General features: G+C 40.0%; 1 protein-coding gene and 1 long non-coding RNA gene across 9 annotated transcripts; both read right to left on the bottom strand.

The window, feature by feature from the left end:
* Positions 1 to 13963: 13963 nt before the first annotated feature.
* On the bottom strand, positions 13964 to 16690 carry LOC145110887 (uncharacterized). 8 transcript variants are annotated; one of them, XR_013710087.1, is made up of 5 exons: positions 15652 to 16688; positions 15470 to 15568; positions 15321 to 15354; positions 14684 to 15064; positions 13964 to 14306 (listed from the first exon to the last, which is right to left on the bottom strand). It is a non-coding gene; the product is annotated as an uncharacterized LOC145110887 (long non-coding RNA). The 8 variants fall into 8 exon arrangements; XR_013710093.1 differs by having other exon boundaries at positions 14943 to 15064; XR_013710092.1 differs by lacking the exon at positions 13964 to 14306 and having other exon boundaries at positions 14628 to 15064; positions 15652 to 15744; positions 15825 to 16690.
* Positions 16691 to 17102: 412 nt separating this feature from the next.
* On the bottom strand, positions 17103 to 18164 carry LOC145112385 (uncharacterized). The gene is made up of 2 exons (XM_079048551.1): positions 17579 to 18164; positions 17103 to 17443 (listed from the first exon to the last, which is right to left on the bottom strand). The coding sequence occupies exons 1-2, from the start codon at positions 18162 to 18164 to the stop codon at positions 17103 to 17105; spliced, it is 927 nt and encodes a 308-aa protein (XP_078904677.1).
* Positions 18165 to 18170: the final 6 nt, after the last annotated feature.

The raw sequence follows: 18170 nt of genomic DNA, 5'->3' as shown, positions 1-18170 counted from the left end.
TCCAACCCGAGGGTTGATTGGACCAAACATGTGTGTGATACGAGGGTATTCCATCCTAGGGATGACTGGACCCATCGTAGGCATGCCTGGTATTCCAGCCCGTGGCTGTTTGGGCCAGGTATGAGTATTTGTGTTTATGAGCCGGTTAGTATATGTATGTGGTTCGGGAACTAAAGGATCATAGTTAGCAGTGTGGGATTTGTGATTTTGTTTTCTAGTGGGAACCTCAGGTTATCAGAAGTTGAGTAGCCAGTTGGGAGTTAAGTGCAATGTATTCGACAATGACCCAGTGTGGGCAGTCTGTCAGGGAGCCAGACCATCTCGAGACTTCATATTACGGACTGAGTGAATGTGATCATATTGAAAGGGATTCGTTTATTTTTAGGTTTTAGAACCCTGCGAGGGTTGGTTGCGGGTGTCGTGGAAAGGCTAGGGTTATGCTCGGGATTGTAGTCCAAGTTGTTTGGCGTGTAAGGAATGAGGAGAAACGATTTCGAGGACGAAATCAAATTTAAGTGGGGGAGAATTGTAGCATCCCATTTAAAATAGAATAATTAAATAATAAATCGGAACCTCGAAAAGTAAATATTATTATTATTTTATATTAATATTGTCTAAAATTAAATAATAATTAGCGGGGTGTTGGTTTCGGGAAGCCAAATGTCGTGATTGAAAGTCTCGGGGGTTAAAATGTAATTTATGGATTAGTTTTGCAAGAGATTCTCAAAGTTGAGGGCTGTTTGGTAAGTTTTGGACCAGAATTGGGATGGAATTTATTGTTGAGGGTTAAAAGGGTAAATTATGGTCTCATATTGGAAGAAATTGTTAGGAGGGGGCTGGAAACGTAAATATGGGGGAAATGTATGTGACAGGGTATATAACCCGTCACCATGCTCTTAACCCTAACCCTAGGTGAAGGCAACAGCCGCCAACCCCTAAGTACCGGCCGTCACTCCTTCTTCTTCGACTTCCGACGCCGCTACTTTCCTCCGTCAAGTCGCACACCACCCCGGTTGAGACCCCTAACCACCGGAGCAACCCTCTCGTGCTCACCCTGACGCCGGGAAGACGAAGCTGTTCGTCTAACCGCCGCCTTTGCTCGTTAGGCTGCCTTTCAGTCTTCATCGCTGCCATGGAAGCCCTCCTCCGCCGCCTAGAGTGTAACAAACACTCGGGAACCACCAGCCGAGTCCGGTCCCACTATAGCCGGCCGATAGCACCGCTGCGGCCACTGCCTTGTGTCGCCGATAGCCGCTGTTATTGCTCGTTTTATTTGTCGCCTGCCTCCCAAAGCGGCTGAGCTAGTTGTGTTCTCGGTACTCCATCCCGTATGGCGCTTTTAGATGTGTGATGATGGAACTGAGAAGTCGGGTGCTTGTGATACTGGCTGGAGATCGAGGAAGAACCACCATGGCCGCCAGCCATGGTGGCCGCCACCACTGCCATCCCAAAGTCGTTGCAATCTCCGCCTTGAGCCACCGGGTGGGTGGCTGGAGAGTATTATGAAATTTGAAGTATGTGTGTGTATTATGTATAGCCGGAAATTCGAGGATAACCACCGCCACCACCGTGAGGTGGTGGCTGCCGCCATCTACCACCGCCAGCCACCACAAGGTGGCTGTGTGTGTGTGCGGGGGTGTTAGTTTAGTGGGTGTGTTATTTGAGTTTTGTGTTGTATGATGTAATCGTTAAAGGATAATGGAAAGAAAACCCTAACCACCACCGTAGGGTGGTGGCCGCCGCCACCGGCCGTTGTGTCGGGTGGCGGTGTGCTTCGCATTGGTGTGTTTGATTCGTATGGGATGCATGAAACCCTAGTGGGCCCAGTGAAGCCCTAATGGGCCCAAAAGAACCATACTTGACCTAATAAAACCCTAATTTAGGGAATTAACCGGGACACGCGGGAATTATTTAATAACTTGAGATATTAAATAATAATCATTGGAAAATTAATCTAAGGCAATAATGGACTTAATGGATTAAGTCCTTAATGGGTTAAGTAAGAAACACTTAAACCTAATCATCATTTCATGTGAAAACCCTAATTTTGGGATTATGGGCTTGGACTTATCGGGACCCACTTTTGGGCGATTGGAAAGGAATTGTGTATTAAGCCCAATCACACCATATGACTTATTTAGTAAAGTGAGGCATTTAATGGATTAAGTCCTTAATGGGTTAAGTGAGAAACACTTAACCCTAGTTGTCATTTTATGTGAAACCCTAATTTCACTTGGGCCTTGAGTTGGGCCTTCCTATAGGGTTTTGGTGGTTAGACTATTGATGGACCATCCAAGAACAAGTTAATGGACCAAAGTAATTAGATGGGCTTTAGGATAAGGCCCATGTGAGGACTTGGCCCAATTTGAAAGATTGGGCCATATGTTGGGCCTTGGCCCATTACTTGACTTTTGGGCTTTTGGAGTGTGAGTTGGACTTTGAGCTTGGAACCCAATTATTAATTAGGTATTGTTTGATGTTGACAGTTCGGGAATCTGTCAATCAGCAGCTGGAGCGTACCTGCGGGACTTCAGCAGTGTCAGGTGAGTTCTCCTCACTATATCAACAGGGTCTAAGGCACCAAGGCCGGCCCTTTATGGATTATATTCGGATTATTGCATGTTATGCTTACTGATTTATATCCTGGTAGTTAGGATGGTGATATGCTATGCTTTAGTGATCCGGTTAGGTCTGTATCCCGGTTATTGGGATGTTGCTATGATTGGTGATCTGTTAGATCAGTTTGACTGTTATATGAAATGAGCTAGCGTATGATATTTATGTGCACATGTTTGTTTGATTGAGGGAAAGGTTGAGGCGGTCCTGCTTTGTGCTGTAGGCCAACATACCCGACGAGCGGTCCGGATAGGCTGTAGGCCCTGCGTGGCGGTCCAGACGTGTCGAAGGCTCGAAGAGCAGTCCAGATAGACTGAAGGCCTGTGAGGCGGTCCAGTCAGGCTGATGACTCATTATGCATGCTGTTCTGTATTGGTTATATGATATGGTTATGTTTGTATGGCGTTGGTATTTTGGGGAAACTCACTAAGCTTCGGGCTTACAGTTGTTGATTTTGTTTCAGGCACTTCGAATGATTGCGGGAAGGCGAAGGCGTGATCGTGCACCTCCTCATATTTTCATGATTGATTCTGGGAATACTCTGATGTCTAAACTATTTTGAAAACAACCTGTAATAACTTAATGGTTTTAAAATGTGTTAAAAAGTTTAAATTTGGCTTGAATTTTATGGGTGTTACAAGTTGGTATCAGAGCCTTGGTTTGAGTGAATTGGAGGAACACTCGTGTGAATCCAGTCTCAAATCAAGGAAAGGATTTTAAAATGAATTTTAAAATGGTTTTCAAAATAAGTAAAGGAGGATGCAGGGTGTACGATCAGCCAGAGCCAGTAAGTAGACCCCAAAATACCATACAGTTATTTGATTATGTGATATGTTAGAACAACATGCTAGTACTAGGCTAGGGATCTTCAGGAATTGCATGATAGAATTGCCTGATTACATGATGCCTGCTAGCCTAGGGTTTCCTTATATGAGATTGACATCATTACTGTAGTTACTTGTGTATGCATCACGGCTGTATATAATTAAGATCTTATAGCCTGAGAATGTTTGATTTGGCCTTATGTTCTATTCTTATTGATTAGGGCTTAGGGTAGGATCGAATATTCAAAAGTCTATGGGGTCCAGCGTTATGTATGGCTAGCATACACTAGTGCTGCAGGGTTGATGGAAGTTTCATGGATGGGAGGGTTGTGTGAGGCCGGGAGGCCAGTTATGAGATATTTAGCATTCCTCTAGGAGTGAGGATTGAACGCTCGCTATGTTTATGTATATTGTTAGGGCGTTGTGATGATACTTGAGACAAATATGGGTAGGTGTGGAAGGTAGTATGGCCCGTACTACTGAAAGCACAGGACCCATACGCGTAGCAAGGAAGTCACAACCCCTAGGGTTTGGTTGGGAATTGGCTCTTTGTCATTATATGGGTTATCAGAGACCTTTCTGGTGTGTTACCAGAATGGTGGTTACGAGACGTATTGAGAGCGGATTCGAGTTAGGATCGGGAGCTGGTATCCAGGATAGGCCAGCATTGTCAGTGGATCGTGTCGGTGAGATCATCCGGGAGGAGGTGATCGAGATTTGTCCGGGGTCAGATTCCGGAGATGTTGGGTCTATCAAGACCTCCATGGTTGAATACCTTGATGAGTGCTATGTAGCCATTGTTGAGACGGCTGCCGCAACAGCTTCAACAGCTGTAACGACGGCAGGGGGAGGAGCTGGTCGAGCTTTTCAGTACCGGGACTTGTTACTGGGACATATTCTGATGAGCAGAGGGCTACAGTTATCTGGGATCAGGAAGACGATTTGTACTCGTTATATTTCCGTGGGAGAGCGGGAGAGGATAACACCTTAGTTTCTAGATTTGAGGCTCGGGGGTTTTGCTCGAGGCCGGAATGTGAGTCGCGGGGACTCCGGAAAGGAGTAATGATTGTGTTCAGCTGGAGTTATGCAACCGGATATAAAAATGGTTTATTGATAGGATTGGAATGTCGTTTTCTAGGGCAAGGATTGTTCCCTTTCAGTTACGAGCTCAAAGGATTAAGTAGGCTTGTGACCCCAGGATCAGGTTGTATTCTAACTCGGGGTTAGTTGGTCGCAGGGATTGGCGACAGTGGTTTAGCGCGGGTAAGTGCAGGTGGGTCGAGGTGGCATAAGTATTTTAGAGGTCCATTTCGCCTTGGATCTCTTGTATCGGACGATAAGGACTGATTGTGCGATCTATTGCACTTTTGGGATTGTAGACTATGTCTTGGGAGTGGTTGTAGCCTGGTTCAGGGCAAAGGTTGTTTCAGCTACTGCAGTTCATCTGTGGATGATTGAGCTGGTGAGTGAGTCAGGGTGCGAGGCCCTGAATGATATGATTTCTAGAGCCGAGAGCGGGAGATTTGTTAGAGCACCTTGGGAAGAAGGGTATTATATGGGAGGTCTGCGGACAGGGTCCCACGTGATGGTTATTCAGCATTATCAAGATTCAGTGGTTTTATTAAGCGTTATTGATTGGCGGAGGAAATCACCAAGGGAAGTAGCTCGTTGTTGAGACATTAGTTGGAGTATCTATCTTTGGACTTTAAGACTTGGGAGTGGGATCATTCGAGCATTGGGGACTATTGTTGTCCCTGGGATTCAGAAAGTGTTCAGCTAGTTATTAGAAGTGTGTGATCACTGGGGATTGGCTGGTAATGGAGCACTAATTGGTAAGAGTTGGTTGTATTTGGATCGATCGTTGGTAGTGAGAAAGATTGGAAATTCTCCAATTTTCATGTATTGTGAAAACTTAGTCGAATCTAAGTGGGGGAGAATTGTCCTGTGATATAGAGGCAGGATTGGTTTTGGAAATAGGATAAGTCGCATCATTGTCATGAAGAAAGACAACCTAAGTGGCTGTTTGGTTTGTGGGTTGTGTGAATTGGGAGTTCGGTAAAACTCTTGAGCATGTGTATCACGTTTTCTTGGTGATTGATAGCAGAAGTCGGAAAACCAGGTTGGAGTTCTGGTCATGAATTGTGTTCAGTTCGAGTATTCGGCCGAGGGTGTGCTCGACTCTGAAGGTTTTGGATTGATAGGTTGAGGGTTTTGATAGCTGCCAGGACTCGGCAGTACATTCAACACAGGTGTGTGGGTTATTAGCATATGCGGTAGACACGCAGGTCAGGGAACAGACCACGGATTTCCGAGAGGATGGACGATCGACATGAGGCCTAGGGTTAGGCCGGGGTTAGAGTCCACGAAATGGATCAGGAGTTCGGAACCCTAAGTGGGTGAGAACAGTCTGCATGGGAAAGATCACCAGGGGGTGGTCCAAGGAGATGTTCAATAGTTTAGAGTGGTCCAGATGACTGAAGGCCTAGTGAGGCGGTCCAGTCATGCTGAAGACTCTGTATGTGTTTGTAGATGTATGTGCGGGTATTGAGTATGCTGCTATGTGATATCAATCAGTAGGTCTGTTCCCAAGTATCGAACGTGTTGCTGGAGTAGGCTGAAGACTCCGGTATATTTTGGGTTGATCGGAAGTTGTTATTAGAAATCGGTTAGAGTACAGTGGATCTTGGTGATCTCATCAGTTCGGAGTGTCTCATGAGATTAATCTCTTTGGATCAGGTAATACTCCAGTTAGGTGACCGTGAGTAGATCTGAATGGGTATCCATCAGTTCTAGGAAGGCTTGGGATTAGAATGTTCAGTCGTTCAGGTTCTGGGAACCGGATTAGACCTGGTTAAGCTAGTGATAAGACTGTAGGAACGTCACTACAGTTATGAGGTCAAGGAAGTAATAGATTGCTTAAGATTGCTTGTGATGTAAGGCTACCATTAGTCATGTAGCAATTCCTTTTTAACCGTGGATTTGGTAAGGACGGGATTTGACGCATGGATCCGATCGGTTGGATCAGGAGGTTGTTAGAGCCGCAGTGGCATGATAACTAGTGGCAACTAGTTCTAGGGAAGGATTTCGTTCGGAGGTCGTGTGAGGCAACTATGTGGGAGTCCTTTAGCTCCGCGACCGGGCCGGAACCCGGTATTTCAGATGTGTGTTACTCGGTTTTGACGAATCAGAGGATTTTGGATGAGATGCAAGGATAGGTCCTTGGATTTCTAGATATGGATTAGACCGAGTTATGTATATAGTGGTATTCCAATTTAGGGTATTCCATCGTGAGGATGACATGACCCTACAATTGAGTGGACCTGACATGTTTGGTATTCCAACCCGAGGGTTGATTGGACCAAACATGTGTGTGATACGAGGGTATTCCATCCTAGGGATGACTGGACCCGTCGTAGGCATGCCTGGTATTCCAGCCCGTGGCTGTTTGGGCCAGGTATGAGTATTTGTGCTTATGAGCCGGTTAGTATATGTATGTGGTTCGGGAACTAAAGGATCATAGTTGGCAGTGTGGGATTTGTGATTTTGTTTTCTAGTGGGAACCTCAGGTTATCAGAAGTTGAGTAGCCAGTTGGGAGTTAAGTGCAATGTATTCGACAATGACCCAGTGTGGGCAGTCTGTCAGGGAGCCAAACCATCTCGGGACTTCATATTACGGACTGAGTGAATGTGATCATATTGAAAGGGATTCGTTTATTTTTAGGTTTTAGAACCCTGCGAGGGTTGGTTGCGGGTGTCGTGGAAAGGCTAGGGTTATGCTCGGGATTGTAGTCCAAGTTGTTTGGCGTGTAAGGAATGAGGAGAAACGATTTCGAGGACGAAATCAAATTTAAGTGGGGGAGAATTGTAACATCCCATTTAAAATAGAATAATTAAATAATAAATCGGAACCTCGAGAAGTAAATATTATTATTATTTTATATTAATATTGTCTAAAATTAAATAATAATTAGCGGGGTGTTGGTTTCGGGAAGCCAAATGTCGTGATTTAAAGTCTCGGGGGTTAAAATGTAATTTATGGATTAGTTTTGCAAGAGATTCTCAAAGTTGAGGGCTGTTTGGTAAGTTTTGGACCAGAATTGGGATGGAATTTATTGTTGAGGGTTAAAAGGGTAAATTATGGTCTCATATTGGAAGAAATTGTTAGGAGGGGGCTGGAAACGTAAATAGGGGGGAAATGTATGTGACAGGGTATATAACCCGTCACCATGCTCTTAACCCTAACCCTAGGTGAAGGCAACAGCCGCCAACCCCTAAGTACCGGCCGTCACTCCTTCTTCTTCGACTTCCGACGCCGCTACTTTCCTCCGTCGAGTCGCACACCACCCCGGTTGAGACCCCTAACCACCGGAGCAACCCTCTCGTGCTCACCCTGACGCCGGGAAGACGAAGCTGTTCGTCTAACCGCCGCCTTTGCTCGTTAGGCTGCCTTTCAGTCTTCATCGCTGCCATGGAAGCCCTCCGCCGCCGCCTAGAGTGTAACAAACACTCGGGAACCACCAGCCGAGTCCGGTCCCACTATAGCCGGCCGATAGCGCCGCTGCGGCCACTGCCTTGTGTCGCCGATAGCCGCTGTTATTGCTCGTTTTATTTGCCGCCTGCCTCCCAAAGCGGCTGAGCTAGTTGTGTTCTCGGTACTCCATCCCGTATGGCGCTTTTAGATGTGTGATGATGGAACTGAGAAGTCGGGTGCTTGTGATACTAGCTGGAGATCGAGGAAGAACCACCATGGCCGCCAGCCATGGTGGCCGCCACCACTGCCATCCCAAAGTCGCTGCAATCTCCGCCTTGAGCCACCGGGTGGGTGGCTGGAGAGTATTATGAAATTTGAAGTATGTGTGTGTATTATGTATAGCCGGAAATTCGAGGATAACCACCGCCACCACCGTGAGGTGGTGGCTGCCGCCATCTACCACCGCCAGCCACCACAAGGTGGTTGTGTGTGTGTGCGGGGGTGTTAGTTTAGTGGGTGTGTTATTTGAGTTTTGTGTTGTATGATGTAATCGTTAAAGGATAATGGAAAGAAAACCCTAACCACCACCGTAGGGTGGTGGCCGCCGCCACCGGCCGTTGTGTCGGGTGGCGGTGTGCTTCGCATTGGTGTGTTTGATTCGTATGGGATGCATGAAACCCTAGTGGGCCCAGTGAAGCCCTAATGGGCCCAAAAGAACCATACTTGACCTAATAAAACCCTAATTTAGGTAATTAACCGGGACACGCGGGAATTATTTAATAACTTGAGATATTAAATAATAATCATTGGAAAATTAATCTAAGGCAATAATGGACTTAATGGATTAAGTCCTTAATGGGTTAAGTAAGAAACACTTAAACCTAATCATCATTTCATGTGAAAACCCTAATTTTGGGATTATGGGCTTGGACTTATCGGGACCCACTTTTGGGCGATTGGAAAGGAATTGTGTATTAAGCCCAATCACACCATATGACTTATTTAGTAAAGTGAGGCATTTAATGGATTAAGTCCTTAATGGGTTAAGTGAGAAACACTTAACCCTAGTTGTCATTTTATGTGAAACCCTAATTTCACTTGGGCCTTGAGTTGGGCCTTCCTATAGGGTTTTGGTGGTTAGACTATTGATGGACCATCCAAGAACAAGTTAATGGACCAAAGTAATTAGATGGGCTTTAGGATAAGGCCCATGTGAGGACTTGGGCCCAATTTGAAAGATTGGGCCATATGTTGGGCCTTGGCCCATTACTTGACTTTTGGGCTTTTGGAGTGTGAGTTGGACTTTGAGCTTGGAACCCAATTATTAATTAGGTATTGTTTGATGTTGACAGTTCGGGAATCTGTCAATCAGCAGCTGGAGCGTACCTGCGGGACTTCAGCAGTGTCAGGTGAGTTCTCCTCACTATATCAACAGGGTCTAAGGCACCAAGGCCGGCCCTTTATGGATTGTATTCGGATTATTGCATGTTATGCTTACTGATTTATATCCTGGTAGTTAGGATGGTGATATGCTATGCTTTAGTGATCCGGTTAGGTCTGTATCCCGGTTATTGGGATGTTGCTATGATTGGTGATCTATTAGATCAGTTTGACTGTTATATGAAATGAGCTAGCGTATGATATTTATGTGCACATGTTTGTTTGATTGAGGGAAAGGTTGAGGCGGTCCTGCTTTGTGCTGTAGGCCAACATACCCGACGAGCGGTCCGGATAGGCTGTAGGCCCTGCGTGGCGGTCCAGACGTGTCGAAGGCTCGAAGAGCAGTCCAGATAGACTGAAGGCCTGTGAGGCGGTCCAGTCAGGCTGATGACTCATTATGCATGCTGTTCTGTATTGGTTATATGATATGGTTATGTTTGTATGGCGTTGGTATTTTGGGGAAACTCACTAAGCTTCGGGCTTACAGTTGTTGATTTTGTTTCAGGCACTTCGAATGATTGCGGGAAGGCGAAGACGTGATCGTGCACCTCCTCATATTTTCATGATTGATTCTGGGAATACTCTGATGTCTAAACTATTTTGAAAACAACCTGTAATAACTTAATGGTTTTAAAATGTGTTAAAAAGTTTAAATTTGGCTTGAATTTTATGGGTGTTACAATTGAAACAAACAATATTTAGATATAATGTAATTTTCCCAATTATAATTATGATGGTTGTGTTGCTTTGATCGCTATTATTCAATATGTTGTGATACTGTTCATGAAATCATCCACCCCCAGACGTTTCCGCCATTCTGGTTTGGGGGTGTGACATAGGCCGAGGGTGGACGACTCTTTGAGTCGTAGAAAAGTTTTCAAACGAAGAAGCAAGGCCTCGTAAAAACTAGTTTCACTTATCACTATCACTGACACGATGGCCAATATCACTTAATTGGTCGCATATAGCTTTGAACTTGCATCAAAATTCAGCAACTGTAGAGGTACCCTTGTTTAATTGTCGAAGAAGCTCTTGAAGGGTTTGCATGCGTTCTTGAGAATCATGACAATACACACACTCAAGAGTTGTCCAAATATCTCTGGCGGTTTGGAGACCTATAGTCTCAGAGATAGCTTCCTTAGACAAAGAAGATTGTAAAATGAGGAAAGCTTTTTGATCAGCTTCTTTCCACGTAGAGAAGACAGGATTGAAGATTTGCCCTTTGATTCGATGATTGTAGTAGGAATAAGAAGGGTACCATCAACATGATCAATCAACTTCTGAAAAGAAAGAAATGGTGATTCCTAATTACGCCTCTGATATAGAGATGATTGACAGGTGTAGAAGAAAAGGTTCGGGCGGGGATTTTTAGGGTTGGACCGTAATTTTGGCTGATACCATATAAGAGTATTTTCCCTTAAATAGGCATCTTGTATATTGACCAATATATATAGTACAAAGATACAACTTTTAAGGAAACAAACGAGCCTCACATATAGAGATACAAGAAATCTTTTCTAATTATCCTAAATTATCTCTAATACGATGAAATCAAATATGAAGGGAGATGTTCTATATATGAAGACGAATGTTCTAGATCTGACCGGATTTAGACAGATCTGGACTAGGAACACCACCGGAAATGAGAATAAACCACCAGAATCCTTAGATCTGTTGGAAGTCGTCGGAGAAGGACGTAACAACGATGACCATGAGTTTAGCCAGTAGCAGGAGGCAACAACATGGCGGAGATGGTAGGTGGCAGTGGTAGATAGTCGTCGAAGGTTGGTGGCAGCTGGGATGTATAGTCGTTGGAGTTAGGTGATGGATGTAGAAAAATGAAGTGTTTGAAAGTAGAGAGATTTTGAAAACTTATTTGATCTTTTATATATATATATATATATATATATATATATATATATATATATATATATATATATATATTTATATATATATATGTTCATTTCGACCATGCTAATTTTGTGAGACATTGGGACACGATCCTAGCCACTCATCTTGGAGATCAAAAAGTGAAAAACAAAAATTGTAAAATGCAAAATAAAATGAAAAATCCAAAAATGTTTTTTTTTAAATATTATTTCCGGCATTTAATTTATCCAAAAAAATAAAATAATAATAAAAATAATAAAAAATTATTGTTTTTTATTTAAAATATACGTGAAATATTTTAATAAAATATTACACTATAAACATTTAAATCAAATTTCTATAATGTTAGAATATTATAATACTCTATTAAGATTGTTAGATATGTTAAAATATTTTAATATTGAGTAAATTACACGAATCGTCCCTAGTGCAGGTGTCAAATGATGCGTTCAATCCCTATTTTCTAAAATTAACTCGGACTGTTTCTTATATTGTAAAAAATTGCACGTTTCATCCCTTATAGACATAAAATCATTGCCCTTTTCTATTTCTTTTTCATTTATTATTTATATTTCTGAATATTTTTAATTATTAAAAAATATTTTAATAAAATTGTGGGTCCCACGTTGCTTATATTTACATTTTCCTTACTTTCCCTCTATCCAATATTATCTTTCTCTACCTCCATTTTTTCCGGCAACCCCAACATTTCCAATTTTCCGACGAATCCAACATGTCCATTGTTTCCGGCCACTCCAACACATCCACCAAGGTCAGAACTTCTACCACCATCCCAATCATCACCTATCACTTCCGACCACCCTTTTTTCCATGAAGACCCAAATTGAAAAAACTCTACATCAAATGTAATCACTGTCACCCCCACTTCTGTTGGACTTGTGACACTCAGTAGTTTATAGAGAAAATACAGACATCCTCCATCTCCCCTCGAACCCCTAAATCTGATGTAGTGGTCATATAGATCTGAAACAACATCGATAATCGGAACCATAGATCTGGAAACACGAACCGAAGATCTGGAAACACAACTGGTTCGTAAAACTTTTATCGGAGGAGACAATGGTTCCAATTGGTAGATGAGGTTTAGTAGGTGGTGGCGGTCAGGTGATTATGATGGTTGCCAGGAGTGGGTGAGAGAGAGTTACATCCGGAGTGCAGATACGTTTTTATGGCACCACCACCAACAACAACCAAAAAACATCGAAACGTAGATCTATAAACTCTCGATGGTGTGGCGATGGTAGCGTATGCAGCAATTGTCGAACGGAGAAGTGAGACCTTGCAACAATGTGCAGGTGGAGACGACGACGAAGATGCGACGACGGTGGTTGCTCCGGTGACCGATCTTGATGATGTACTGAAGAAGATAAATTGAAGGGTTGAAGGGTGTGGGTGGGTTTGGGTAAAGGATAAGTGTTTGTGGTGGTGGGCCCATTTTTATTTTTACCTAATTTTTATTTTTCTTTTGAATTATTAATAAAAAACAAATCAAAAAAGAAAAAAAAAAGAAGGTAAAATAGTCATTTTATCTTCGTAAGGGACAGTCCGAGTAAGAAAAAAACATTACAGGGATGGTCGGAGTTAAGTTTTAAAAATAGAGACTAAACGTGCAATTTTACACTTGAACGAGGGACGAATCATGTAATTTACTCTTTAATATTCTACTATAATTGTTAGATTTGTTAAATATTCTAAAATTCTATTAGAATTTTTTGAATATTTATAGTTTAATATTATAAAATTTTAATTTGAATATTTACAATATAATATTATATTATAATATTTCACGTATATTTTGAAAAAAACATTAATTATTTTATTTTATTTTTAATTTATTTTTTTGGATAATCTAAATGACAAAAATAATATTTAAAAAAAAATTCAAAATTTTTTATTTATTTTGCATTTTAAAAATATTTTTTTATCTCCAAAATAGATGGCTAAGATTGTGTTCCCATTGCTCACAAAATATGATGGTGTCACATGAATATATATATATATATATATATATATATATATATATATATATATATATATATATATATATATATATATATATACTAGCCGTTTACCCGCGCAAAGCGACGGGTACGAATAGTTTTTTCAGTATTTAGTTTCTAAAGACAATTAGTTTTTTGCGCAAATAATTACTAAATCTAAACTAATTAAGGGCATCATCTCATCTCCTTAGTTATTGGTACCATTAACATATAATATATAAAACAAAATAAACAATGATCTAAATATTGTGTATGTATTAAAATATAGTAGGATATTAGTCAAGACAACTATATATGAACATTGTCCGGACAAAATGCCAAATAATGATTCTAAACATTAGATAGCATATTTTCTTTTATAGATAATGTTTAATATATAGCTTATGTCCTTATTAGAAAATTTCTGTATTTAAAGAATGTGTTTGGTTTGAAGATCCAAAGTTTTATTCTATATTATGTAACACAACAATATTTTTAAATTTTTTTTTTCTTCTCAAATTTTTAGGTGCTTACAGCCGTTGGACACCACCAATAATTTTTTTTTAAAAATTATTTTAATGATATAAAATAAAAGTTAAAAAATATTTATTAACTTAAATTAACTGTTTTTGATAAGTTGATTTTTTTAACTTATTTAAAAGTATTTATAATATGTGAAATGGATTTTACCTTTTTTCCCCTATATGCAAAAGATGTAGATTAAACCAATTTCATTCCTTAACAATATGACGTTAAACCAATTACCTTCCCCTGCTAATTTCAAAATCAAAGATTTCTTTTGGAATCTTCCTAACCACTCTAACATCAATGTCGAGCTTAAATAAACATATATAAAAAGAAAATCAAGTTTCCTAACATAAAAGCACCAACTTCCATTTTGTGGTAAATAAAAGATGTGTTGAAAATCACACAATGTGGATGATTAATGTGCGTCGTAAGGTTGTACAATACAAGAGATATTGTGCTTCATAACTTGGAAACCTCTTGATACTCTATATACAATCCACATTAATTGTTGCGTTGCTGGAGATAAAATCAACAACACTGAAATTAAAAATAAATACTTAGTTAGAAGAAAATTAGAGATATTCATGTTTCTAGATTCCTATTTCTTGATTGTCTAAAGAACACACTTAGTAAAGTTGAGGTAAAGCTTCGAGGAACTAAAATAAGCCTATAATATGAATTATAAAATGAACTTATTAAACCATTTTTTGCCATTGTTGTCTTCACATAAATAAATGCAAAGTTTTCGTAAATATAAATGCAAATATATCTAATTAGTTAAACTATATTAGATATATACACATAAAAACTCACACATAGCAGCAACAACACATACAATCTCCACACATAGCTAAAATATATCCAAGTAGTTACTTTATTCATGTGGGTTGCAGGAATAGCAATTTACTTGATACCTTCAACTATTGGTATGTATAATCTGAGATGTCCCTGTAAAGGGTAGTTAGGTAGGGGCGACACCAAGGAAGATTTTGCATTCGCCCATAACAGGTGAAGTTTGGGGCAGGGGTAAAAACGTCCAAAAGAGAGGATAACTAACAAACTTAGGTGAATAGTGTTCCAAAACTAAACATAACATTGAAGATTGTACATTAACATTTTTTTTAACACTCAGTAGATGCAGTGAGCAGTGAAACGTTGTTGCAAATTACCCACATATAGCAAGGGTAAATTCGTCCATCTTGCCCCTTAACGACCAGACCATGAAGACAGAAACCGGATTGTCAATCCTTGCACCTTTTAAACGGTTGGAACTATTCCAATGCTCATGGTAGTACCTGAAAGGGGAAAATTAAAAAATTTAAACTTGAGGTCAAGATTTTGTTGCAAAATTTGGTGATTTCCTCATTAGAAATATTCTACAAATATTAGAAAATCTTTCACAAAAATTCAATTACTCGTTATATGATTATAGTTATCTAATTGAAAAGTATTCCCAAATATACTGAAAAATAAAAACACAAGGGAGTGATGATGCCATCACCTTACCGAAACCTTCATAAATCAAAAGGGCAAATAGGTAAATGGTCTTACATTCTATTTTGTTCCTTCAATCGGTCTCTTTCACCTGCCATTTCCACAACACAAAGAAAGATTTAAATCAACATAATGATTTTATTATACCCAGGACAAAATATAGAAAACTAAAACATATCTTCACCGTTTTATCTTTAAAAGAATACCTTGATAAAACTATAATATGAAGTCGAACGCTATACAGGGGCACACTGAAACTTTCGATAAAATCCCAATATTTAATGATCTCATAACCCTCTGTTTCACTTGAAAAAAAGTAATTATAATAAAGAATTCAATAATAAAAATGATAACATTAGACGGGGTAGTGAAAGAAAATTATTTATACCTAATCAAGAATAAGATCTCATTCAATAACCAACCAACAGAACAACCTGAAGAGGCGAAAGAGTAAGAACCTTAACGTGTCGGTCGATTCCTACTGCTCAAAAAATAAGAAAAAAAACACCCATATATTTGGCTGTAACAATGTACTTTAATAATGAAACTCAAGAAACTTACCATCAGCCATCAAGATCATACGCACACAAAAACAGATCCAACACATAAATCAAACATAAAATCGAACATTAGTACTGGATTTAAAAGACTTTTGTTCCTGAACAAAAAATGCAGGTTAAGAAAAATAGGACCCTGATTTGGATAATATATCAAGATATCGAAGCTATATTTACCATCAACCATCAAGGATTCATACACGCGCACAAAGAAACAGATCCTACACATACATCATTCATTAAATCAAACATTAGTACCAGATTTTACAAATAAAAAAAAACTTTGTTCCCGAACAAAACCTGCAAGTTAAGAAAAACAGGACCTCAATTTCAAAAATATTTCAAGATATCCAAGCTCTGCTTTACGGAGGGTTTTGACATATACGATAAGGATGCGACCTATGGTTTTAGAGAGAGAGAGAGAGAGAGAGAGAGAGAGAGAGAGAGAGAGATTGTGGATTATAAGAAGAAACGATTCTAAATCAAAAGCAAAAACCATCAAATTAAAATTGACACAACATATGGAAGGGTAAGAGAAAATTAAACTTGAAATCAACATCAAGATAACCTTGAAGAAACAAATTAAACACACAAAAACTACATAAATCAAAAATAGTGAATGGAAGTTGTGTTCGTCGACAATTGAGAAGACGAATAGTCACAGAGAATGCAAAACGGGAACTGATAATGACAGCAAATCCGTTTGTAGGTTGTTGGTTCAGTTGTGGGAGGGGTAAACGGTGGCGGTGAGTCCTGTTAGGGTTTCTTGACTGAGAAAGGAAGAACGGAGAAATGGGAAATGATTTCAGCGAAGGAGACTAAGAGCTTATGATATAGAAGAAGATAGGTCAGAACTTAGAGCGTATGATATAGAGTGTTTCCATTTGACCGATTCAATTGGCATAACTTGAGGAATATCGGTTCATCTTTGACTATTGACCGGTTCAATTTCAAGATGTGTTCGACCGGATAATATTTGATTTCTTTGTATGCATAAAGTCATTGTACATGATGTAGTATAGCTTATACCTCTCAAATTTTAGCATTTGAGGCTAAATGCTTTTATATATACTAGCCGTCTACCCGCGCCAAGCGCCGGGTGCGATTTTTCTTTATTTTAGACATTAGTTCGTATATAGGATTAGTGTTTTTGCACAAATAGTTTACTATACATAAAAAATTATCAATAAGAGTCATGGTACCAGAAACGAAATCAGAAATAATTAAAAATGAAAAGTTGTGATTCTTTAAAAATGAATATGAACACATGATTGGCTAGTCATTATTTATCATGCAACACTTCTTTATATACGACATTTGACGTATAGACTTCACTGTCGTTGAATTGTTCATCGGGTTTCACCAATACTTTTGTAATGACACGTGATATCCCTCTGGATAATGCCACATAAAGTTGGCCATGCGAGAAAACCGATTCTGGAAGATAAATTCCTACATTTGGAATTGTTTGTCCCTGAGCTTTATTTATTGTCATTGCAAAACATAATCGAATTGGAAATTGCTTTCTCTTCAGCTTGAACGGGAACATGTCATCTTCAGACGGACTTAGAGGAATCCTTGGCAAAAATACCCTCTTTCCAGCATGTTGACCAACAGCTATTTCTGCATCAATGACATTGTGCTGAAAACTTTTACATATCAATCGGGTGCCGTTACATAATCCATTTGACGGGTCGAGATTCCGTAACAGTATTATCGGGCATCAAACTTTCAGTCTTAAGTAATGAGGGGGCAAACCACTAACACTGAGCGTGTTCAAGAATTCCACAGGATAGAAGTTATTTATATCGTCCACGGCTTCATCAAAACTATAGTAATTTCTCTCTTCTCCATGGAATCGGCCGATCAAATAATCATTAATCTCATCGACACTATCATTTCTTGTGGATAATATTGCATGCGAAATTATATAATCTGGTTCAGATCTATTAATTTCAAAGGATGGAAAGATTGCATCAATCAAAGCATGCAATGGCTTTTCTTTTTTAGTGAAGGGAATTACCATATCATCAGGGATGCGAATAAAGTTTCCGTGCACCGTTTCTTCAACTCCATCACTGACACGTAATAGAAAGTCTGAGAACCATGGATCGGTTAGTGCTCTCATATTTATAGTTAACCGCAACTTGATAATCGAAGACCAAAGAGGTGACATCCGTATGCTAGAATCCACAGTCTGTGCTCGTGTTCCACGTCTAACGACCGGCAACACTTGTCTGAAATCACCTCCCAAAACCATTATCTTTCCACCAAATGGGAGCATCACCCCAGTGATATCTTTCATTGTACGGTCAACCGCCTCCAATGCATGTCTTTTAGCCATCGACGC

Source organism: Lactuca virosa, chromosome 5 (genome assembly GCF_052849685.1).
Source record: "Lactuca virosa cultivar CGN04683 chromosome 5, Lactuca_virosa_CGN04683_v6, whole genome shotgun sequence".
In the NCBI taxonomy this organism is placed as follows: domain Eukaryota; kingdom Viridiplantae; phylum Streptophyta; class Magnoliopsida; order Asterales; family Asteraceae; genus Lactuca; species Lactuca virosa.
This window is presented reverse-complemented; position numbering and strand designations above follow the sequence as displayed.